The sequence below is a fragment of the Candoia aspera genome, chromosome 2 (genome assembly GCF_035149785.1).
Source record: "Candoia aspera isolate rCanAsp1 chromosome 2, rCanAsp1.hap2, whole genome shotgun sequence".
In the NCBI taxonomy this organism is placed as follows: Eukaryota; Metazoa; Chordata; class Lepidosauria; order Squamata; family Boidae; genus Candoia; species Candoia aspera.
In genome coordinates, this window is record NC_086154.1 from 165,964,210 (window position 1) to 165,990,511 (window position 26,302).

General features: G+C 38.7%; 1 protein-coding gene across 1 annotated transcript in view; it reads right to left on the reverse strand.

The window, feature by feature from the left end:
• The window catches only part of TNKS (tankyrase), a 95,493-nt gene that overhangs the window by 24,749 nt on the left and 44,442 nt on the right, over positions 1–26,302 (reverse strand). The window contains exons 6-12 of the mRNA XM_063294742.1: positions 20,481–20,575; positions 16,944–17,010; positions 15,884–16,070; positions 11,186–11,307; positions 9,149–9,240; positions 8,980–9,058; positions 1,050–1,221 (exon numbers count right to left, since the gene is read on the reverse strand). Of these exons, the coding sequence (XP_063150812.1) occupies positions 1,050–1,221; positions 8,980–9,058; positions 9,149–9,240; positions 11,186–11,307; positions 15,884–16,070; positions 16,944–17,010; positions 20,481–20,575 (814 nt within the window). The remainder of the gene's footprint in view (positions 1–1,049; positions 1,222–8,979; positions 9,059–9,148; positions 9,241–11,185; positions 11,308–15,883; positions 16,071–16,943; positions 17,011–20,480; positions 20,576–26,302) is intronic.

The following is a 26,302-nucleotide window of genomic DNA, read 5'->3' on the forward strand; positions in this document are numbered from 1 at the left end:
CAGTTTCATCCAAAAGATTAAACGCATCACCAGATATGTAACATGTGCTCTTAGAACATTTCTCAGCTCAATCGCTTAAAACTAGCACAGTTCATTTGATCATCTTCTCAGAGCTCCAAAGGCTCCGAGAAGATAGCGTAAGCTAAGAAGGTAACGCAAGCTTCGGAAGACAGAGTTTGGCAGGGAGCCACAGAGTTTGGAGGTAACATTCGCCAGAGAAGCTGGGTCCAACAGCAAGGCGCTTCTGCTTCTCCCGCAGTGGCTGAGTAAAAAGTCAAAAGGTTGATGCAGGGAACCGGGAGGGGAGGCGGCTGGATGAATGAATGCAGGCTGGGGAGGCTGGAGCTTGCTGTGGTAGCTGGGCTAGGCTGGATCTTTGCATGAGTCAGCTGGGATGAGCTAGGCTGGATCTTCGTGCCGGCCAGCTGAGCTAGGGAGGCTGGAGCTGGCTGCAGCCCCAGAACCGCGTGGTTCCAGGTCTGCTTGCTGCCCCACAAGGCAGGGCGCAGGGCTTCCCAAAGGGCAGAGATGGGGGGGGGGGATAGTCGGGTGGGAGACTTGAAGGCAGTGTTCGGGGCTGGGAGGGACCAAGCCCGGAATGGCTTGGATTGAGGTGGGTGCTCAGGCTAACAACTGGTAAAATTCACTTAGCGATGGCAAGGGGAGTTGCCCGGATTGCCGTTGCCAATCAATGCCATCTTGCTTTACAACCACATTGCTTAGCGATGGAAATTCTGAGCTCAATTACCGTCGTTAAGTGAAGACTACCTGTAACAGGAAATGGCAAACAGTAGTAAACAAACATGCACATTTTCTGTCCAGATTTTTAATGTGGTTTTGTTGTTTAATAATAGACAATGAGGGACATGAGCAGATTTATGAAAAAAAGAAATTATATTTTTCACACTTTTAAATTGCTTATAATTCTGCAGAACTGCAGAGCAAGATAAGTGAAATGAATTTCAAAAATCTAAAATCAGAACCAAATAGATTTTTTTCCCCCTGAAGATCAAAGTTACCCTCCTGTTATCAAGCAATACAATACCTACCATTCAGGATCTGCTGCACGGCTTCATTGCCCATTTGTGCTGCTGTGAAGCCTTGTAGGGAGATGATGGAGGGGTCAGAGCCGTAATTCAACAGGAGGCGACAGGTCTGTAGGTGACCTGCCAAAGCAGCCCTGTGCAAAGCAGTCTGTCCAAGTGTGTCTAGTGCATTCATCTAAGGGGAAAATAAATAATACAGATTGAGATGGAGTGTTTATATAAAGTTTTCCATTGCAAGCTTATTCATTATTTCTACTTCACTTCACAACCTATGTGTGATAGACAGGAACCAGGTTTATATAGGACACTCGTTTAGTTGCTCTCAAGCTGTTTTAACAAACTCAAGATTGGAATGATTATGTACCTGTAAGCTGTTGCTGCTGCTATTTATACTATTTTGATAGTATTTCTTTCATGCAAAATACAGTCAGGACCAGAAATATTGGAACAAGGATAACTGTTTTGCCATTTGGCCTCTGTACACCACCACACTGAACTTGAAAGGAAACATATCCAGATGGGAGCGAAGTCAGGACTTTCAGCTGTAATTCAAGGGGTTTGACAAAAGTGGGCCACTAACCATTCAGGAAGTACAGTCAGTGGCATGCACACACCGCCATCGTTGGTGGCTCATAAGTAATGGAACAAACCAACATCATTACAAACAAAAAGATTGCCTTTAATACCTGGATGGAAATCCTTTGCAGTCAATGACTGCCTGAAGTCTAGAACCCATGGACATGACCAAATGCTGAGTTTCCTCCCTCAAGATGCTTTGCCAGGCCTTTACTGCAGCTGCCTTCAGCTGCTGCTTGTTTGTGGGTCTTTCTGCCTTCAGTCTTGTCTTCAGTAAGTGAAAAGCATGCTCTATTGGGTTGAGATCAGGTGACTGACTTGGCCATTGAAGAACATCCAGTTCTTTGCCTTGAGAAACTCTTGGGTAGCTTTTGCTGTATGTTTTGGGTCATTAGCCATCTGCAATATGAAGCGGCATCCTATCAGTTTGGCAGCATGTGGCTGAATGTGAGCAGAAAGTATAGTCCCATACACTTCAGAATTCATCCTGCTGCTTTTATCAGCAGTCAGGTCATCAATAAACACCAGTGACACAGTTCCATTGGCAGCCATACATGCCCATGCCATAACACTGCCTCCACCATGTTTGACAGATGATGTGGTATGCTTTGGATCATGAGCTGTTCCTTTCCTTCTCCATACTTTTCTCTTCCCATCATTCTGGTACAAGTTAATCTTGGTTTCATCAGTCCAAAGAATCTTATTCCAGAACTGGGCAGGCTTTTTCAGGTGTTTGCTGGCAAAGTCTAATCTGGCCTTTCTGTTCTTGAGCGTTACCAGTGGTTTGCACCTTGTTGTGAAGCCTCTGTATCTACATTCATAAAGCCATCTCTTGACTGTAGATGTTGACAATGACATGCCTACCTCCTCAAGAGCGTTCTTGACCTTGCTAGATGTGAAAGGGTTCCTTTTCACCATGAGCAGAATTCTGCAGTCATCCACTTTAGTTGTCTTCCATGGTCTTCCAGGCCTTCTGCTGTTGCTGAGCTTGCCAGTTAATTCCTTCTTTTTCAGGATGTTCCAAACTGTTGTATTGGCCACTCCCAAAGTTTTTGCTATCTCTCTGATGCGTTTGTTTTGTTTTCTAAGCCTAATGATGGCCTCCTTCACTCGCATGGACACCTCTTTGGACCTCATGTTGAGAGTTCCAGTGAACAGCTACCAAATGCAAATGTAACACTCAGAACCACCTCCAGACCTTTTATCTGCTTGATTGGTCATGGGGTACCCAGGAAACAGGCCACACCTGGCCATGCAGCTGCTTGTCAGCCATTCGTTCCATTACTTATGAGCCACCATTGATGGGGGTGTGTGCATGCCACTGGCTGTACTTCCTGAATGGTTAGTGCCCCACTTTTGCCAAACCCCTTGAATTACAGCTGAAAGTCCTTACTTCGCTCCCATCTGGGTTTGTTTCCTTTCAACTTCAATGTGGTGGTGTACAGAGGCCAAACGGCAAAACAGTTATCCTTGTTCCAATATTTCTGGTCCTGACTGTAACTATCATGCCCTCTTTTAGCCTCTTTTTTGAATGCCTTCAATTATTCCAAGCACCATCTTCTCCGGTGACTCTTACCTTTGTGTTATGCCCAAAGTATTTAAACTGTAGCTTCATTATTAGTGCTTTCAGTAAGCAGAGGATTCTCCTGTGTCCCTTTCTGACTGGACTGTGAACTAACTCAGAAGTCTCCAGTTTTGCTATAGACAAATACTCCAAACAGAATTTGCATTTGAATAGTATGTGGATGGAATTATTTGTTTATTTATTAGATATATATCCCATTTTGATTCAGCAGCTCAAGGCAGCATACACAGTACTTCCTTCTGCTATTTTTACTCAGGACACGTCTATATACAAGTAAGCAGATTACTTTTATTCAGGGTAGCTACTACTTCTAAAACACAAGTAATTATTGAAATTTAGTCTGAAAGTATACTGTGTATATATACACAGATAGAAAGCCAGATTAGACTGAGTTAGCTCAGTCTAAGATTTAGCATATAATGACTGGAGGTCCCGAATCCTGTAATAGATGGTTCCCTCCCTTATTTAACTCTACAGGAAATATCCAGGTTTAGTTTACTCATGCAACTACATCTGAAAACTGTTTGATGTCAAGATGCTCATGAAGATATATCAGGGATGTGTGCAGAACACAAGCTTCAACACAGACTGTTTGGAACTTCCCATCCATCATTCCACTTAACTTGGAGTCTGAATTATAAAAGAAAATAGGAAACCAGATTTCCAATTAAAGTCTCCTAAATGTATTACTTTTTATTTGTTTGCTTTTTCCCCAATAAATAAAATGTTAATATAGTAGGAAAATGTTCAAAATATATGCAAGCTATTAGGTACAAAAATATAGCATGAAACTATGAACATAGTCACTCACAGAAACTCACAGTAACCCAGGAGGATGTCATAAAATAAACTAGTAAAAGATATCATCATATTTCAAATTACTTTTCTTATAGTACAAGTAAGTTCCTTTTCCCTGCCACTGAATTCATTTTTCAGGAGTGAAAAATCACCTATTTGCAACTACAGCTGAAATGTTCCAAGCACTGCATTAGGCCTCCACAAATTAAAGGGATCCTTACTCTAAGTGTATTCCATTAAAATTTCTTTGGACTTTTAGACTTTCTTTAGTACAAAGAAAAGACCAGCAACAGCACAGAGCCCTGCCCAAAATCAACAGAGTATTTTTAAAAAATCATGAGATGTGCTTTAAAAAAAAAAGAAAATTGGGGATTTAACTGCCTGTTAGGAATGCAACATAAATCATTAACTTCCAAACTGGAGATAATGTATTATTAAGGCAGATACCTTGTTTTCAACAGGAAACCATGCACATTTCAATTAGAAGTATGAGCCTTTAAAATACCAAGTAATGCAGTCAGTTTCTTGCTACTGACAATAGCATCTATCATTCTCTCCATTATTGTGTACTGTTCTGATTGCCTGTTTTTCCTAAATTTCCATTTATTTTTGCTAAGAAAGAAACAATTGTTTTCTCTCACTCTGTACCCAAATAAAAGACAGCAAAAAAAATTCTGCTTTTTCTTCTTAGTAGTAAGGACTATTCTTGGTATATGTTTAGATGTTCTAAATCTGGGCTCTCAATTACAGTATTAGCAGTAATAACTGAACACTGCCCCTACTGCTGTGGACTGCATAGTAGAAAATAAAAACATTTTATTGTAGCACAAAACCAACTTGTGCCTCTTGTTGAACATATTCCAACCAAGCAAAGCCAGTATTTCTTGCCTAAAATATCTATTCGCCTATATAAACTTGAATTCAGTTTTTTTTAAAAAGACACTTTTGTTAATATATACATTAATTCTGCATTTTGCCCATTTCAAAATTGGATCAGTATTTGATATTAAATCAAAACTCCAACTAACAGAAGCATAACAGATTGAGGGATAACACGGCCACTTTCATTAGTATTAAATGAAAATTTCTGTAATGCCCCATTGGTTTTCTAACAATAACATATAAAATTTAAAACAACCTTCCCCAGTCTGGTGCCCATCAGATGCGTTGAACTTTTATGTCCCAAAAGTTTTGGCCAACCTGGCTGTTATTCTGCAGCAATGCAGCATTCAGTACTCATTACAGCATTATGTTCTGCCAACATCTGTATCAGCTCAGCAGCCGAGCAACAGTTTGACAGTTGCGTGTTACTGATTTTGTCAGTTTCCAAATTATTGTATTCAAGAGATGAGGACATAAAGAGAAAATCTCAAGTATTTCTTCCTCAGATACATGACAAGAAGTTGTGGTGGAAGTTTCTACTGGATACTGAAGGCAACAGAATTTAATATGACGTTATTAAAGCTAAGTAAACAAAAATGGCATAATGCTAGAAGTCTTACATCACAATTTCAAATTCCTATCTGTTTGAAAAGAATTAAATCAGACTTCCTAATACATAAAGCACTGTCCCATGTTTTGGGATTCCTGGGAGAGAATATTGGCAATTAGGTAATCTCAACCTCTCCTAAAATGAAGAATGTGCAAGTCATCAGAATGGCTCAACATGTTAAGTAATTTCTCCTCTCCATCCCCAATATTTATACATCAGTAAGTTCCATCTTTCCCCATTTGTGTGACATTATTTTTGCCCACTGCTTCCCATAGCCACTAACAAGCAAGTGAGCATGCAGGCAACGTAGCCTCTGGATGCAAAAAGATTGTTTGCACATGGATTACTTCCTTTGTAACAACCAATGTCTATCCATGGTAATGTCAGCCAAAATAAGGTAACTTAAGTGGGTTTCAGATGAAAGCTTCCACACATAATCACTGCCAACTGTTGCTGCAGCCTTAAAAATTAGGAAGATGGAATCTGGGCTCTTGCAATCTTTCTCAATGCCAATGTTTGGACAAATAACTCCTTCCCCCAATGCTCAGCCTCTATCCACTAAATACACTTATTTCAGTGGCATCTAAACAAAGGCCACAAAAAGACAATAGCCACAAGAGTGTTTACTAATTAACCTGCCTCTGAGCAATCATATTGGCGTTTATGGCACACAAAAGAGCAGGAGAGGTTATATAGAAAATCCCCCAAATAAATCTTTTAAGGGTCACTTCCAGCAAGGCAAGCTTTCAAACACTTCTGCTAGAATAGAAGACGCACATAACTGACTTGTAACTTAAGCTTTCTGTCTCTAATATATATTTTTCAAGACTGGAATAATTCATACATATTCCAGGTAGCCAGGCCAAGAGCAACATACAAGCTTGTCCTTTAAATGTTCTAGACAGAATTTCCCACTTTAACTATGCGAACCTGATGACATTACTAGAATTGTAATATTGCCATGAGTTCTACTGTATTTAATGCTGAAAAACTGTCCAAAATGCGCAGAAGAAATTGAAAGTTAGCCACCATGTTTTTGATGCAACTGGAATTGGTTCTTTTAAAATTCTTTACGGTTTAGGAAAAAGACACATGGAACTATTTATCTTTGAATATCACAGGTATTATATAAATATTGTCTAGTGACAGTCACTACAGGACTTTGATTTGTCTTGTCATTTGCAACAAAGTACATGGCTATCTAAGAGGAAGCGTAATAACAGAATGCTGTCTCCAGAAAAATCCACTTGGTGCCATCTTCACTATCATTTTGGCACAAGCAGAGGAATTTACCAGGCTTTTTTTGACATATTATATCCTTCCAACTTTTAAAATATTGTTGTATTTTAATAACTGGATGTTATGACTGTTTGAATTTGTTTTGCTATATTTTTACCTAGCATAAAGCAAATCAACTTTGAGATCCTTCATATTAAGGAGACAATAAACTAAAAATTCACTATAATCAGTTAAATATTCAGAGCATCCAGTGGCCAGATACAGAATTCAATCAGCAAGAAGCTCACTTGGGAAACTCATTCTAATTAACAGCCTGAATGAACAATTATAGAACCATTTTGCCATTTAAATAAGTGCAAAGGATCTTTCCTAAAATGCTTCCCCACAGAAAAATAGAAAAAGTGAACAGCTGGCTTGGAATTCTAGTACATTCACGAATCTCTGTATCAAAGTATTTTATGGTCCTATAAAACCTGCTTGGAACAATGTCTACAACAGAAAGCTGGAGAATAGCACTTGTATAATACAGCTCTAAATTATAGCACACCTGTCTTACACACAGTTAAAGCATTGTTGAAGCTAAACCTCTAATGAGATATAATACAGAATAGGTACATATATTTATTTTACATGCAAACTATAAACATCCTGGGCACTGCTGAATTGTGCATTCTCTTCTCCCCTCCATTTACAATCCAAGGTACAGTTTACTGTATCATAGTCTCATGCACAGTAAACCGCATCTAAGAATTGTACATCTTAGTTAAACACAAAATTACTTCTAACAGTAGAGCTAGCAGTCATCACAAGGCCTCTGTGTTGTCTGGTATCTTGGTGCTTAGATATCATCACTGGACCCTCATGCATCCAAGATCTCATTCAGACTTTATACATAATCTCAGATAGTAATCTGAAAATACTGGAAGTGTGGCTTGTGAGTAAATCAGCTTTCCAGAAAAGATTGAAGCAATTTAGAAGCATATAAAATAGGTCATGCTGTGAAAGGTTGTTTCCCATGCTTACTATATATACAATTACAGCATCCATATATCTAATGACAACCTAAACTTCAAATTAAATTATTCAACTAGAAAGAATAATTAGCAAGTCTATACTTGGTATAAGACATCTTCATTCTTGGTTCAAAATTACTGAATGGAAGAGTATTTGATTCTTCTGAAGCATACATCACTGAATACAATAAACTGATCCACTTCTCCAGAAATATTAACTGAATAAAAATATTCCTTTTCTAGTATGTTGTCCCAAGTACCCACCAGAATAAATAAGCATTTATTGACTAATAGGGCTGGGCAAGTCTTCAGATTTAAAGGTGCTTCACACTATACAGGCATACAAATGTAGCACCTTCTGCAATTCTTTAAACCAAACACATCTTTTCCCAGCTATAAAGGATGGCAGGAGGGGTTATGTGATTCCAGGAAAAGACATATCTGCTTTAAGGAGTTGCAAACACATACTAGGTCTGATGCACATATTTGCCTTTGAAAACCCTACTGATTAATTTATTAAACTGTACTTAAAAATTTATTAATAGGATATGAATAACTAATCTTCACAGTGAGAATATAGCTACATATTTCATTTTTTTAAAAAAGTCTTACTATCACACGATCCCAAGGATTTAATTAGCATTTAGTTAGTATCCTGCTTGATTAAAACAGAAAGCCAGAACAATGTCAGGAAGAACATGGGCAGATTAGCATGTGTGATGAAGGCATATTATAACCCTTTTTATATTACCGTATCTAACATTGCTATGGCAACACTGGGAAAATACTCTTAGGATTTTCCTCATTAAATATAATGAGAAGCATCTAACTGATTATGAATGGGTTTAGCAGAAAATTGATAAAAGGAAACTATTTTATCCTAATTCTTTTAAGTTAAGACAGACTTCTGTTAATTCTGTATCAAGCAGAGATGATAAAATTAAAGACCTTTTTTTCTAAAATCCACCTCTCTAGAAGCTTATAGTAGAAGGCTCCAGAAACACTGACTGTAAGACAAATAAATCTGATCAGGAAATATTTACAATATAGTTCTTTCAAAGTTCATCTACATTTAAATTAACAATTCAGATTCTGTAAGTAATAAGACAAAGTGCTGATCATCCACTCCTGAGACAGCAATCAATGTAAGGATGGGTCATAGCTGTGAGATCACACCCAAGACCACTTTTCCCACACACTGCATTACTTAAAATACAGAACAATATTTACCTTTGCTCCGTGTTTATGAAGAACTTCCATAACATCGTTGTGTGCTCGTTCAGCAGCCACATGCAAAGGAGTCATGAAACTAGATTGGAAAAGAGATAAGATTAACAACTTTCAATGCTTGCCTATTCCATCTAAATGCAAATTTTGCGATTTCAAAGAATAAACATACTCCTTGTTTTTTTCATTGACATTGGCTCCTTTCCGAAGCAGTAATTCAGTGACTTGCTTCCGTTTAGGGTGAAGAGAAGACACAGCACAGTGCTGCAAAAAAGACAGCATTGTATATAATGAAAACATTGTAATACATCTGTGTAAATTAAGAGTACGGCACTAGTAAAGCATAATTCTATGTGGTCTCCCCTTTTCTAAGCTGTCTATCTTCTTTCCTCAAACATTAGTGCCACAGGAGCCATGCGAACAAACCTTTCTCAGTCACTTTCAACCTGGCTTGCACATCTCAGGCACTTCTCTTCTCAAATGGTAGTTCTATGATCCTTTCACTGATATCTACACCAGCAGCAAAACCCAAAAACTGAAATAAGCAAGAGAAAACCACCGCCAAAACCCCATACACACCTAGCCAGCAAGTTTCCATCAGTGCTCCAAAGGCATTATGGGGAAATTAGAATGGGTGTTAACACTTGCTACCTAGATTGGTTTTATTTATATTTTTGCTGGAGAGGAGCTAATGCTGCTAGGTTTTAGATATTCCAACTGAGGGAGCCAGGATCCAATCAGGACTTATTTGGGACTCAGAGAGAATGAGAGGTAAAATACTAATTTCAGCTCCCCTTCCTTTTTCATGCAGTGAATCAAAGAACCATTAAAGTATACAAAGAAATAATCTTCACTACCGCTACCACTAATAATAACAATGTTTTTATCCCACTTTTTCTTCAAAATGTCTACAAGTTGTTTACATAGGGATCTCCCTTAATTTTATCTTGTAACAAAAATTCATAATAGTTTGTGCAGAGAGGGTGAGTGGTCTCAAACTACCCACTGAATTTCCATGGCCAAAGGTGGACTTAGACTTGGGTCTCCCTAGTCCTACTCCAGTATCTTAATTACTATGCTACACTTGTGTGATTGTATTTTAAAAGATTACTTTTACTGTAATGAATTTAAAAAATAGATTCTTCTGATTTTAAGTACTGAAATTTCAAGTTGGATACAACTTCCAGGTAGTCCTCACTTAGTGACCACTCATTCAGCAACCGTTCAAAGTTGCAACAGCAGTGAACTAGTGGTACTTATAACTGGTCCTTGCTGTTATGGCTGTTGCACCACCCCTGCGGTCATGTGATCACAATTCAGGAGCTTGGCAACCAGCTTGCCCTTATGGTGGTTACAGCACCCAGCGGTCACGCGATTGCCATTTGCGACTCTGCCTCCTGGCTTCCCACAAGCAAAATCAATGCAGAAGCCGGCAGGGAAAGTCACAAGTCACTCTGCTAAGTCTCCCCTGGGTGCAAAATTACATGTGTACACTGCTGCAGCTGCTCACAAACCATCCCTTAACTGGCAGCAGCCACTTACCTGCCTCTCTGCTTGTGAGCCACCTAGGACTTGCAACTTCCTGCTGGCTTCCCCACTGACTTTGCTTGTGGGAAGCTGGCAGGAAGTTGCAAGGAAGTCCTTGCTTAACAACCTGCAATCTTTCCTTAACTATGGCAACGGGGACTGCCGGGATTGCTGTCGCTAAGCAATGTGGTCATGTGATGTTGCACTTTATGACCACATTGCTCAGCGGCAGAAATTCCAGTCACAATTCCAGTCATTAAGCAAGGACTATCCTCATCTCACAAGTGTGGAGATGGAATGAACCAGACGACAGAGGCTGGATGAAATTGGCAACATGCTCTTTCAGCCTAACTCCTGAAAAAGAACAAATTTTCCAACAGACAAATACATCTGTTCTACTCTAACAAATGTTGATGATTGCTGAAACACTTATGGTTGAACAGAATACATAAAGTATTGAAGGGACTGCACCATACATTTCAGAGAAGAACATAAAAATGTTTTGGGCCAATGGAAGAGATGTTTCCCTCAGATTCTTTCTTAATTTGGCATTAAATCAATAGCAGGTCAAGCATTAATTTCTAATAGGTGAAACTCTATGGATAGCTAGAAATATGATTGTGCCCAGAACATCTTCAATGTACACACAAGTAAAGCAAGAAGAGTGACTCCATGATCTCACCAGTGCTGTCTCATGAGATTGTGGCTGCTTAAAATTAATGACCTCCAAGGCAAGTGTTTTCTTGACTTTGGCTAAATCAGCTTCCCTTGCCGCTTGTAATAAGGAATGTCCCTTGAATTCATCTGCAGAAGGGAAAAACATATTTACAGGTTATAAATATCTGTTGTAAAACCAGATTTATAATAGTGGTATAGAAAAATAGTGTAGAAGGGAAAAGTAATTCCTTTGTGGACTATCCCAATATATTCTCTCAAGTAATGCTTCTGAAAGACAGAAAAACATCCAAGATTTAAGAGGTAAAGGCAGTTCTCAATCGAAATAGTTTTCAGTGCAAAATAAAGTTACTGCAGATATAGTTGCTCTGTTATTCTCTTAAGGTGATATCAATTCTGTTGACAACACCAAATAATTAAGGTAGTCAAAACAAAAATGGATGGCAAAGAGCTCCAAAATAGAAAAAAAGACATTAAAATTGCAAATGTGATTCAGTGTATGCAGATACAAAGAACTGGAAGAAAAAATGTAACATCTTCACATACAACTGCCCAGAGTCCCTCCTTAGGGGGGAGATGGGTAGTGATAAAATTTGACAAATAAATAAATATAACCTAATTGAGGCTAGCTTGCAATCTCTAACCAAGAAATGGATCTGTAGTAAACAACTCAATTAAAATATCAATTCAGAGTGCAAAAGCTATGAAAAAGGCAAATCCCATGTTGCATTCTTTTCATTAGGAAAAGAATGAAAATAAAAACTATAAATATGCCTTTCTATTCTGTGTTCACATTTAAAATACTATATATAATTCATATACGGTATAACTGAGAGCCAGTTCGGTGTAGTGGTTAAAGCACCAGGGTAGAAACCAGGAGACTGTGAGTTCTAGTTTCACCTTAGGCACAAAGCCAGCTGGGTGACCTGGGCCAGTCACTTTCCCTCAGCCCTAGAAAGCAGGCAGTGGCAAACCACTTCTGAAAAACCTTTCCAAGAAAACTGCAGGGTGTCCGGCAGGTGTCCAAGAATCAGACAAACCTGAACAGAATATATATACTCTGTGTGTGTGTGTGTTTGTGTTTGTGTGTGTGTGTGTGTGTGTACACACACACACACACACATACATACATACATATAAATAAATTTCGAGTTGCCACACTTCAAAAAGAGCTTTGAGAACTATAAATACAGGAGAGAACAGAGAAGATGGCTGACTGAACAGACTGCCCACAAGCTCAGAAGGCAGATCTAGCAGCGTGGGACTCTTTTTGGGGGCGCAGGCAGGCTTTTCCTGTTGCCCTAGAGCGTTTTCATGGATAGAAAACACTCGGAATCATCCCATTTGTACTTCAGAACATCACCTTGTAGGTTGGCGCTAATCCGGTGAGAGGAGACGGGAGTCAGGGGTACCACCATTTTTCATACCACGCTGAAGCCCCTTTGGGACACTAGGTCGAGCCTTTCTCATTCCTAAACCACCCAATTTATACATTTTCAAGATTTGTACCTCAAGAGAAGCTCTCCACAGCAAGAAGAAACGAAGCTCTTGCTGTTAAACTTCAATGTTTCTGGATTACTCTTAAAATCTTCATTTAACTGCTGGCTTACTTCCCACTGAAAATTTAAGGTAGACTGAGGAAAAAATAAGCACCTCTCCGTTACTATTTCTGTATCTAACCTGAAGGATGTAACTTTCTCCTACATGCTTAATTTGTTGTTTTGAGTTTTCAGCTTTTTGCTCACTTTCCTTGGACACTGTATCTGCTGGTTTGCGTACTTTTTGTTTTGTCAATATCATTCAATAGCTTCTGGAAGTCTTCCATAGGGAGCTAGATTTTACTTATTGGAGTATGGAAGACCTTAAGCAGACCATTTCAGCTACGCACTGACTTGAAACGGATTCTCCAAGAAACTACCCAAACTATTTTGCATGATGTCGGGGTTATTATTTTTAAAAGGTATCAATTGGCTGAGGCCTTTCTGAAAGGAGTGGAAGAGATATATCAAGGAGGAGGCATTTTTCCTGATTGTAAGAATCCAGAATGTGAAGACATGCTGCTCAGGAAAGAGCTGCAATTTGACTTGCACAACTGGTCTGTTTGTCTCGGGGCGTTTCGAGAATGGGACAGCTCTGGTATGTGGGAAGTTCTTTGCAGACTTGCTAAGGGGGTCACTTGGGCTCCTTGACTCATTTATAAAAAATGTCCTGTGTATAATATGGAGAAAAATAAAAGTTCTGGTTTACTATGAGGTGGGATAAGAAAGTAAGAATAAGTAGGTGGATTGATTTCAAGGCTGTATGATTCTATTTTTCCATAATGATTCCAAGTTGGTTTGATTTTTTTTTTAAGGTATAATAGAGGCAAAGAAGATGAATATGTTAAAGACTGTATGATTAAATGGGCTAAGAATTCTAGGTACATTATGATAGAACAATGGGAAGCCATGTGGAACAAAGGTCTGAAATTCACTTGGAACCATAATTTGAAAGAGAATTTTTATAAAATGCTGTACCACTGGTATTTAACTCCTGATAAACTGACTAATATGTGTAATGGGATATCAAATGTCTGTTGGAAATGTTCACGGGGGAAGGAACTTTCTATCATATATGGTGGACTTGTGGAAAAACGAAGAAATCCAGGAACCAAACAGGTAGTACTATTCGAAAGATTCTTAAAAGGGACTTACAATTGAAACCGGAGCTGTTGCTCTTGGGTTTGATGGACCAACAGCTTGAGAAGCAACATGGAACTCTGTTCTCATACTGATAACAGCAGGAAGACTCTTACACGCTCAAAGATGGAAGGATGCACAAATTCCCCCAACGGAGGACTGGACAATTAAATTGATGGAATCAGCACAAATGGCTAAACCGACAGCATAGATCAGAGAAAACACTGTAACTAGATTCGTTTCCATCTGGAAACTGCTCTTGGACTATTTGCTTGTAACGCAAAAGAATGAAGTCTTGATTTTAGGTTTTGATGATTGAATGGTTTGATTTTAGAGATACAATGTTACTAAATGTTTAATTCATAGTAAGAGATTAACTTTTATGTACTTTTATACCTGTGCTAGAGAAGATCAGAAGCCATTGGTCTGATACATTTCTTTGCCTATTCCTGTACCATTTCAGCTTTTCCTGTTTCTTTTTTAGACTTGTATTCTATCGGTCTTATATTCTGCGTTATGTGCTTTAATCACATCTTGAACAATTAATAATAAAAAGAAAAAAGAAAAAAAAGAGAACTATATAGCCCTCCTTGCATAGAGACTACCTTGATTTGCCTGACAAACCATCAGTATGAAACTGATTATGGTCTGGTCAGTTTCAGGCAGCAGTGGATGCTGGCTAGAGGTTTCTAATCAACTAATTAAAGTCAGAAAGCTGAGCTTGTTAACTTCTGGTTAGCACTTTTTAGGGATGCTCAGAGAAAAGCAACTCAGGAAGAGGTAGCTTGTTTAAGCAATCTCACTGGACACTGTACAAGGGAACTTTATCTGAATGAGACAGCAGCAACAAGTGATCTTCGCAGCGTCTCTCTCTCTCTCTCTCAGCCCTGTGTTCACATACTGATCATTTCACTTAACGACCAAGTCATTGGAATGCAGTCGCTAAATGAGGGGAGTGTATAGCACATGGAAAGGTAACAGATAATCAAACTTTCCTATCAGCAAATTTTACATTTGGGACTTTTCAGAATGGAAAAGGGAAGTAATTGCAAACAGGATATGGATGCCATAACAGAGGTATACACAATTATGTACTGTATGGAGATCATGAACAGAAAGGTTTTCCCCTCTTCCATAATGGCAGAAATGGATCACTGAACAGCAGCAGATTAAGGACTGACAGAAAGAAATACCACCTGACTTGGTGTGTTATGAAATTATGGAAGTTGCTACCCAGATATGTAGTGATACCCAACTAAGTCAGCTTTGAAAAGTATGGAAGGACAAATTCGTGGAAAATAATGTTTTCAATGATTACTAGTTATGATACCTTTAAATATTAACTCTAATATCTGAGACAATAGCGCTCCTGAAAACATTAGGCAGAAAGCTGCTACAATACACATGCGGATTGGCTTCCTTTTAACATCTGGCCGAGAAATGTGGCATCACAAAGCTGGACCAAAACATCTTAGGTCCAACATGGCTCTTCGGCATTCATTCTGCCATTTCTGTTGCTCCCAATAATGAGGAAGTGATGGTGATGGGAAATTACTCTAGAAATTAAAGCCTTACCCTCGGTAACTGATAAGGTTAGGTTGATCCTGACGGTGCTCACCATTTGGAAAGCCTTGAAGACCTGGCTGTTTTCCTGGGCATGGGGGTAGGAAAGTAACCGAGCCCATTCTGCTGGTGTATGCTGTCTCTGGTAGCCACTCTGTGCTTTAGTTGGCCCTGATGTGTATTTTTTTATGTGGTTTTTAAAAAATCTTTGTTAGCCTCCCAGAGTCGCATATAAATAACTTTAGATAAATAAATAAGATAAAATAAAATAAAATAAAAAACATAGACAGCAATCCTTTAAATTTCAGCTTTTACTAAGAAGTCCCCAACTGAAGGGGAGCTATCAGACCAGCCTTCCTGTAAAAAACAGAATACTGTTTTTTAATACTGTAGAAAACATATTGAATTCTGTAGTCAGCAATACATCCTGCTGAGAATGAGACCTTGCACATTGTAGTACTTACAGGTGAGCCTCTCTTTGAGTTCAGGTGTTGGGGCCATATCAACAGCACTCTTGCCATGACAGTTGACTAAGGTTGGATCTGCACCATGGCTGAGTAACAGAGAACAAACTTCCACACGATTCTTGGAAGCGGCTTCATGTAATGGAGTAAACTGCCAAAGATCCATTGCATTAACACAGGCTCCATGCTAAGGAACGAATATAACAGGGGGGAAAGACAACAGGCATTTTATGTTGCATCAATATTATAATTATTTTTTAGTTTTAAATAAGCTAGGTTTGATTATCTGGCTTGATTATTTGATAGAAACCTTATATTAGAATTGCTCTCTAACATATGTGACATTTCATTTCATTATCTGAGCAAATATATTCTGCTTGACATGCCAAAGAGTGAGATTAACACATGTGATTTGTTTACTGTAACAGATCACTTACAGTAAATCTTGGTATAGCAGCACTTGAGAATCCTCTTGTTTAGCCATCTTGTGGAATTTAGGAGACACACCTTTTCTGTCATGGGGCCTGCCCAATGAAACAGCCTCCTCCCTGCCCCCCAAGAACTGGATGACCCTGACTTGTTGGCTTCTGTGAGGCCATCAAAGCCTGGCTTTTCTTTCAGGCATTAGGGCCAGTCTGCTAGAGAAACCCGCTATATGTGTTTTGGGGGGTCTGAGTCACTTGCAAGGTGCCTTGGCTCTTATGTTCTATTTAATTTGATTGTTCTGTTTTTATATTGGTTTTGATATTGTTGTTAGCCACTCAGAGTTATTCACTTACGTTGGGCAGCTCTCCAATAAAAGGGGGACTGATAATTTAGCAAAACTGGTGACAGCTTGAAGTGTTCTATAGTGATGAATTGTTCCAAATGAGTGTGGCCTTTTTAAAATATGGAACACGGGGTTTCTAAAATATTCTCTTTATCTACATTATATCACAAAGGCATACAAATTATCTCACAGTGCAATACAACCTATACAGTAATTTGTAAACAGAATAAAACCCTTCATGTTAATGACTGTCTTCACATAATTACATGATTATTAACTTATCCAGTTCACCTTCAACAGCAATTCTGTAACTTCATAATGTCCATAGGAACATGCATTGTGGAGGGGCACAAGCCCACTATAACAAAGAAAAAAAACATATTATTACTTAATTATTCAGAAAAATAATTCTTCACTACACTATACATTGTGATGATAATTAAACCTTGAGATAACACTGACTTAAAATTTTAGCCCACCTTAACCCTTAGGGGAAAATAATTGTGTTATCTATGAATTTCTGATATCCAGAGGAGGAGAAACTGAGAAGAATCACACCTGCATGCTGGATTTCAGAAGAATAGATTTGATGAACTCCAAGGAAAGGTAGGTCAGGTCTAATGGCTACAAATCCTTAAAGAGTCTGGGAAAGATGGGAAATTCTATGAAATGAGATACTGAAAGTGAAACTGTAAACAATGAGAGAGAGAGAGAGAGAGAGAGAGAGAGAGGAGAGATCTAAAGAGGCCAGTGTGAGTATAAAATGCTGAAGAGAAAAAGGGACATGTATAGGAAATTGAAGGAGGGGAGCATAACTAAAGAATACCTGGTGGTCTCCAGAAACTGTCCATTTCTCTCCATTAGAAAAGCTAAAAATCAGAATAAGCTGAGGTTTGCAAGAGTGACCAAAAATAACCAAAAAATGGATATGTAAGAAATAAAAGGAAAGTCAAAGAAAATGTAGGTTCATAGCAAGGACAAAGTGATGAAGCAGTAAACGGTGATGATAAGAAGACAGAACTTAACTCTCATTCTACAACTGTCCTCTCAGAAAGGAAAGGACTTCTAGCCAGTAATAGCTCAAGCTCTGGGGGAAGGATGGAACTGAGGCTCAGAAAAGACAGGTGAGGAAAGAGAAAACCTAGCTAAATTATGTGAATTCAAGCTTCCAGGGCCAGATGGATTACATCCCACAGTACTGAAAGAACTAGCATAGGTGAGGACTCCTGTTGGTGATTGCAGAAGGGGAGAGGTCATATCCATAGGCACTCTAATATAAGGTACCCCAGGGCTTGCTTCTCTCCTATTCAGTTTAACATCTATATGGAGCCACTGAGAGATGTACTCTACTGGCATGGAGTGAGGTATCATTAGTACGATGATACAGGCGATACAGGAGATGTGGTAGAAGTCCTGACTCAGAATCTAGAGGTTGTCAGGACCTAGATGGGAAGAAACAGGCTGAGACTCAGCCAAGCAAAATAAAGTTGCTATTAGTCCAGATGCCAACAGATCTGGGGTGATACCAATTTTGGCTATTGATACAGTAGATCAAGGCTGCAATCTGGGGGGTCTCCAACACTCATGGCTCCTGCTAGAGAAGCTGGTGGAGACTGCCCAGAGTAGCTTCTGCTCAACTCTGGATGGTGCATCAGCTGTGACCTTCTCTAGAACAGGATATTCTGAAGAAGTTATTCTCACCCTTGTCATGCCTAGATTATGTAAACTCACTCCACGTGGGGATATCCTTGAAGATGACCCAGAAATTTCAACTGGCCCAACATGCAGCTGCCTGTATCCTCACTGGACAATCATGGTACTTTTATGTACCACCACTGCTATTAAGAGCTGTTTTGGTAACTGGTCTGTTTCTGAGAGGAATTCAAAGTATTGGTTATTACGTATAAAGTCCTGGACAGCTCAGGGCCTAGGTATTTTAGAAGACTACCATCTCAAGTAAATTCTCCCTGCCTGACTTAGATCAATAGGGACTGCTGCTGAAGGTACCTCCCCTCAGGAGGTATGATGGGATGGGGTAAGAGCCAGGGTGTTTTCAATGACTGTTCCTTCCTTTCCCCCAAGACACTTCTCCCAAGTGTTCTCTCTAACATCCAGATTTAGAAAAGTATTAGTTCAATTACATGGAGAGCCCAATAAACACAGCCAGTTTTGTGGCCTTCAATTATCTCCCGGAATCTCTCATATCACCACAAAATTGTATTGTTGGTCTCTTGGCCTCTGAACCATAACACCAAGCTAGGATTTGTTTGAACCATTCTCTCTTAGACAAAGTCTAAGAGTCAATCTTGAACACAAGCAAATTAATAATATCATTGTCAGGAAATTCCTAGTTCACCTCATCTCTATTTTGTACTCAGATAATATCCCAAACAATTAACAAGTTTGTCTCTGTTGTTTATGGAAATATGCTTTTTTCCTTTTTTATGTCTATTGTATGAATGTTTTCTAGGAATGTATGAGAGACTGTTCAAGCATTCCATGTAGCCATGCCTTCCAGATGTATCTGCTTTATATTTTGAAAAGAGCTATTTTGCCTGCACTAATGCATTTGGCATATTGCTTATTTTCAATGCTTTGCACAGTTCTAATATTTTCTGTCTGCGTAAGTGTGGGGGTGGTATCTTTCTGGTGCTTCTTTTGTTTTTCTCTATTTTGGGGTTATTGTTAGTCTTACTGCTGTGTGTATATACTTACATTTCTTTAAAGGATATATTACATTTTGCTTATATTTTTGGACTACTGTTTCATAATGCTTATATTTTTATTCCAGTCGGAATTTTGGGTTCAGATATAAAAAAACATGATTAAAATAAGCCAGTGTTCATGAACCAGTTTCAAACAAAGTTGGAATGGTGATTTCCATGTAAAACTGAAACACGCTTTGCTTCTTGGAATAAGGTCAAACTTTCAAATAAACCACAGTTAGGCAAAAGAAATCCTGCCTCAGTCTTGTATGAAACACACCAATGTAATGTTCTTCCAGGAATATATAAAATTTGAAAACAGAAAAAAAAATTAAGCCCATTCAAGGACTCAATACTTCCTTAAAAACAGAACTTTAAAACTGAGGCACTCCATGCCATTCATAGGCAAGAAAAAGGTACACAGCAAATTTGCAGCTACAGCTGAATATTTTAAATCAAACTCATAGAATAGAATCATAAGAGTTGGAAGGAATCCAAGAGGTCATCAAGTCCAACCCCCTGCACATTGTAGGATTCACTACACCACCCCTGCTATAATAAGTTACAGAGGAATGACAGCGTTACTGTCTAAACATTTTCCCCATATCTGGGCCATATACAAGTGATATATTTTATGTAGCATCTAAATATGGGGGGAAAGGCCACTGTCAGGACACTTTCTAGGTTTTATATGAGATAGTGGCAATATTAATACATGCAATATGCGATTTACTCCCATGTGTTTGTCTGACTGCTATTCCACTTTTACTTACATCAGTATCTTTTTTTACCGATAAACATGCTAGGCCACTTCATAACACGGTCTTCTGGATGGCTCACAGAACATAACTAATTCAAATATACACTGCAATAAAATATGCTAAGAGGGAAAGCAGAATTAAAAAAAAAAACAGAGGATAATGAAGCAAACAGAAATTAGAAATATACACCTAATTTAAACAAGATTAAAAGCCACCAGCTTTAAATGACTTTGGGGGAAGGGAAGGCCTCACAATAGTATCCATGGATCTGTGTGGGTGCCATTATGAAAAGCTGCTTTCACCCATAGCTCCTCTTTCATCACACTAGCACTATCAAAACCAAATTATACCATTTTACATACCCCTTATCCTTTGCATGGACATCAGCACCATGCTGAAGTAAAAGCTGAACTATACGAACTCTGTTATATCCTGCAGCCAAATGTAATGGGGTAGACTGGAATAAGAAACAGCAATAAAAGAAGTTAAACATCTTTCCAAAGTGAACCAAAATTTCATATTGACATATACAATAATCACAAGTAGCAATGCCAGCTGAGTATCTACTGCCAAAGTACTTTCCTCAAATTGCAGTTTTTCATGCTGTATGGCAGAATACTTTTGAAACAGACAGTATTTTTTTAAATGGGGGGGGGGAGTTACCAAAGGCTGGAAGTAATACAATCTAAAGAATAAAATTCTAAGCACTTAGAACTGAATAACAAGAACCTAAACAGCCATTTAAACCCTTTTAAGAATTAACAAAACCTGGCATTTATAATGTAGATCACCTAAATATAGGTTTAAATATGGAAAAACGGGTTTAAAATATTCTTGAATATAGCATTTACATGCCTGCTATTTTGTGGTATCCAATATTTTTTTGAGGTTTCTATTTCCTGCTTTTGCCAGCTTCCCCAGAACACCAGGCTTTACTTCTGTAGATTTCTCTACAGAAAGACGAGGGAGAAGATCCCTAGACTAACTCAATTACAGGTCAATCAAGTCAGGCAGTCTTCTGTGCCTGGTTTATGGTATCTGTGGCTAATATAAACTTCTCCTCTGCAATTCAAGACACAACGTGTCCTAGTCAGCTACTATCTTCTGAGAAAGCCTTCTGCCTATTCGAGAAGTACAGTATTGTGCTTCTGGCACTGAGACTAAAATAGCTTCCCATCATCAGCAAACTGTATAATAGCTCAAGGCACCAGGATCACAATAACATTGGGCCTTCCATGTGAGTTCATCCTCTCAGCCTGTACAAAATTATAGAGCTGTCATGCCAAGCAATGCCACAGAAACCTGACTTCAAGAATCTTTTACAAAGAAGCTGCAATTTTTAGTATGTCCTCCATTTTCATGCTTTAATTTTTTGAGGGTTCTAGTCTTTAAGGACTTTGCCTCTTGAAAGAAAGCTCTACTAACTGACCCGATTACAGGCAGTCCTCACTTAACGACCATTTGTTTATTGATGGTTCAGACTTACAACGGCACTAAACCCAACTTGCAACTGGCCCTCATACAGTCGCAGTGTGCCCATGGTCACGTGATCACAATTCAGGTGCTTGGCAACCGGTTTGCATTTATGACCATCGCAGCATTCTGCAATCATGTGACCGCCATTTTCAACCTTCCCAGCTGGCTTCCGGCAAGCAAAATCAATGGGAAACCACATGATTTGCTTAACGGCCACCACAAAATGGTTGTAAAATTGGGTTGGATTCCCTTAATAACCACATCACTTAGCGACCAAAATTCCAGTCCCAATTGTGGTCATTAAGCGAGGACTACCTGTATTAATCCATAGAAAGATCTAGCAAAGCCCATGACACAACACTGAAAGCAACAATGATCAATTTCAGATTATATTCAGTTCCCTAAAATGTAAGGCTGTATGTTAGAAGAGTAAATGCACTGACAAGTCTTTCAATTATAATATTAAATATTTAAGCATGAATTAATAAATTACAATTTCAGGAATAAAATTCTATATCATAGGTTTTCGGGGCCCTGGGATCTCAATTGGGCATTATCTTTTACAGACATAATTAAGATTAGGAGGAGAACTATAAAAGCCTGTAACATTGAGAATTTTGTCCAGTAATAGGGATGGGACTGCTCTTTTACAAGGTCTGTACTTTCCTCTCTAAAGTAAACAAGATGACAGATGTTTGTAATATAATGCTCCTAATCAGGAGTAGAATTCTGCTTCACACAGCATAGAAAAATAATAAAATTAATTTCATAAACTCCATTTAACACTTTCTGCTTGAATGTAATTATCTGAATAAATAACTAATTCAAGCCAACAGTAACATATAGTGTTAAGCACTTTAGAACAGGCAAGGCAGAGGAAAGCTTTCTTTCTTTCTTTCTTTCTTTCTTTCTTTCTTTCTTTCTTTCTCATTCATTCATTCATTCATTCATTCATTCATTCATATAGTCACCCATCTTAAATCAACTCCAGATGTTACTGTGGTCTTTTATCAAAAGATAGGATAGAAATATTTTTAAATAAAAGAGATGTGGAGAGTGCCAGATATTGGGAGATGGCAAATACTGCCCCTATCTATCTTCAAAAAGGAGATGGAGCAGAAGTACAGAGGGAGAAAAGGGCACATTAACAGTTGTGTGACAACAGAATTCTACAGGAAGAGGAAATTATGATAGAATGACCCAAACAAGCTGGGTCTTCATAAACAACTCAAGCTTGCATTGGTTTGAAGAAAAGTTAACGGGGCTGCAACAGTGACTAGCTAATATTCAACATATAAGAGGATTTCTTAGGGATGAATTACAGGAGCAACTGAAATGGATAGTGATGTTCCACAGGGAACCAAACCAAACACTGGAACAAATTTAATGAACGAGGGTGAAGCAAAGATTGAGAAAATATTCTGTACCATTGAAATTCAAACCTTCCAGGCTTCTGAAGAAGGATCAAGCATGGAAGAGCAAAAGAAAACTCTAATAAACAAAAGAACAGTCTGGAGCTCAGAAGAGCAGAGGTAAAGTAACTGACCCCTATAAGACAATAAATAAAAGCACTGAGATCTTCTCTCATTCTTCCTGACCTCTCTTGCTGATAACTTTCTCCTTCAGTGGATGGTAGAAGGCTCAGAAGATCAGTTACTACTGACTAGCTAATGGAAAGATGATAGATCAATGAAGTGGAAGTAACAGGAATGTTAGGGAAAGTGATTATGTAATGCTTGAGTTCTTGATTTTAAATTAAATATGGATGTAATCAAACTCCTATCTTCAGCTTCAGAAAAGCAGATTTTAAAAAAGTAGAGTAATGCTACAGTAAGTAGTAGTCCGCACAAGAAAAGTTAATGGGAAAAGAAGCACAAGAGGGACTGGAGTTCCTATAAAAAGAGGTACTATAAGCACAGTAACAAATAATTCCAACAAGTGGAAAACAGAACACAGAAAAAGCCAATGTGGCTGCTATAAAAAAGTTGGGGAAGATTAAAAAAAAATTAAAAGGTACATTGATGCGTCTGGGACTGTAAATAAAACGAATGAATTAAAAAGGTACATAACAGAATTTACAAAGAGGAGAAGAAATCAAGAAAGCAGTTTAGTTAGAACTGCAGGAGTGGTTTCAGAAAAACTGATGTTTAAGAATGAGCTGAGGTTGGCAAAGGATACAAAAGGGGCTTCTTCAACTATGTTCAAAATAAAACAATTAAAAAAAACAGTATACCGTACACTCAGTGAAGATGGCACTGAAGGTGCCATCTTTGTTAAAGGGTAACAAAGAAAGGGCGAATTAATCCATTTTTGCTCAGTCTTCAAAAATAAGATAGGAATTCTGCCAGGCAATCGTGAACAGCATACTGAAGGGACAGACTGCAGCTTAAGTTGATAGAAATATGGTCAGGGAATACCCATTTACTCTGAATGAGTTCAAAGCTTCATGGACAGATAATTTGCATCCTAAGGCACTAATGGAACTTGCTGATGATCTGGCTGAATCTCTATATAATTATCTTTGAAAATTCCTGGAGAACAGGTGTTCCTTTCTTCAAAAATAGAGTAAGGAGGGCCTAGGGAGTTGCAGACCAGTCAGCGGAATATCAATATCTGAGAAGACATATACTGCCAGTTATATTGCCAGTTCTATAGGGACCCTTGTTTGCAGCTGATTGCTCCACTCCTCTCTAAATTCCCAGTGCATTCTGATTTATTTACATTACCTATTGGATAACAAAGATAATTCTGTGTCCTTAAATGTTGCCAAGTTTTACTATACTCTCTATGAAAACTCTGCCCTGCTATGAGGGCTGCAACTGCTAAGGGTTATGCAGTGTTTTACTATGGCAGTCTTTTCTCTTTTTGATCTAAGACTGTAATAAAGCCTTACCTAACCTTGAAAACTTTGCAGTCAGTATGGATTTGTCTGGAACAAATCTGTACTAACTCTGTATATATATATTTGAGTTCAGTGAACAATTTGACAAAATAGCCCATAACAATCTTATTAGCAGGCTAATAAAGCATGTGCTGAGAATATGACATTTAAGTGAATATATCTAAAAACTGTACACAAAGACTGCTCACCAACAGTAACACATTGATGGGGTATTGAGTACAGTGTGTCAAGATTCAGTCCTCAGGCCAGTACGCTTTAACATATTTTTGACTTTGATGATGAAGTGGAAAGGGCGTATACCACATCTGGAGCCAAACCCCAGAAAACAAAAGAAATCAAACCCATCTTGACAGGTCAGAGAAAAGAAGAGAATGACATTTAATAAAGGCCAATGCAGGGATTCTTTGTTTTCCAAGGACTGGACACACCACAGCATAGAAGATAACTGTACAAAATGCTTTATTGTAGCATACACCTTTCCTAAGAAGCTATTGCCCTGGGTTAACTCCACCCTCCTAGGCTTTGCAAATTGAGGTAGCCACATAAATAAGTCTTTAATGGTTAGTCCTTACAACAAATCTTAAAGTCCTTATAACAAAGTCTTAAAGCTTGTAAAGTGGCATACCACCTTTGCCCCCTTCCAAAAGTTCCTGCACTTGTTGGGATTAGGTGCTGCCTCAGCATGGTTGTTCCTCCTCTGGTTGCTGCTGAGCCCCAGGCAGGAATCACACCACAATGGGCAGCTTACTGTAGCTTGTGATCCTGGCAGCTGACTGACAACCCTCTCGCTTGCCTGTAATGGCTGTACATTCCCAGATGTCGCTTCCCGCTTCCTCGTCTGCTTGTTGTCATCTTCTGCTTTTTTCTCCTACACATCCACACTTTTGTAGGCTAAGGGCCTGGGTGGGGTGATGGACATCTGCACATTCCTAAAAACGGCAGGGTGTGGCTCAATTAGCCAGACAACTGGAATGCAGGCGTGGATGCTTGCAAGCAAACCGTGTGAGTGGGGGAATGAATGAAAGAGCCCGTCTCCTCTGAAGTTTCTGGTTCTGATTAGTCTTAAGAAAACAGAGAGGGGAACCACTTACACTCTTCAAATACCTGAAGGGATGCTATATAAAAGAAAACCAAAACCTGTTCTCTACTCTCCCAAAGTGTGGGACATGGAAGAAAGGGATTAATTTACAGGAACATAGATTTCACTTGTTAGGAAAAAAAATGTCCTAAAAATAAAAGAGGGTTGATAGTTGAATTAACTACTCTGAGAGGGTAGTTTAAAACTATCTTTTACTGGAATGTGCTAAAGTAGAGACTGGGGAGTCTGATTTAGATTTCTGCACTGAGGATGGGGTTGGACACCAAGTATGAACTAAACTGTCCTTTCCAACTCTATAATACCATGATAAAGAAGCATAAATATGTAGGAAGACTTTAAGGAAAATCTTAACAGAATTTGACTTTTCAATCTGGAGGAAATTAGTGCAAATGACAAGAAATGAAAAATACATGACCCTCAACAGGTATGATCAAGTAATCCATGCAAATAATTTACAATATCCAGTGTGGTGGAGTGATAATGGATTGCAATAGGACCAGGTTCAAATCTACCCTAAACTAAGAAAGCTCACTGAGTGACCTTGGGCTAGTCACTCAATCCAACCTATCCTACCAGTGAAGGAAAGGCTGCATATAAATCTAATAAACGAAATAACCATCTTTTACAACAACTCAGTTTGAATACTGTGATTCAGATAGATTAAAATAGATTTCAGACAGGGCCACTGAGAAGCAAGAGGTGTACTA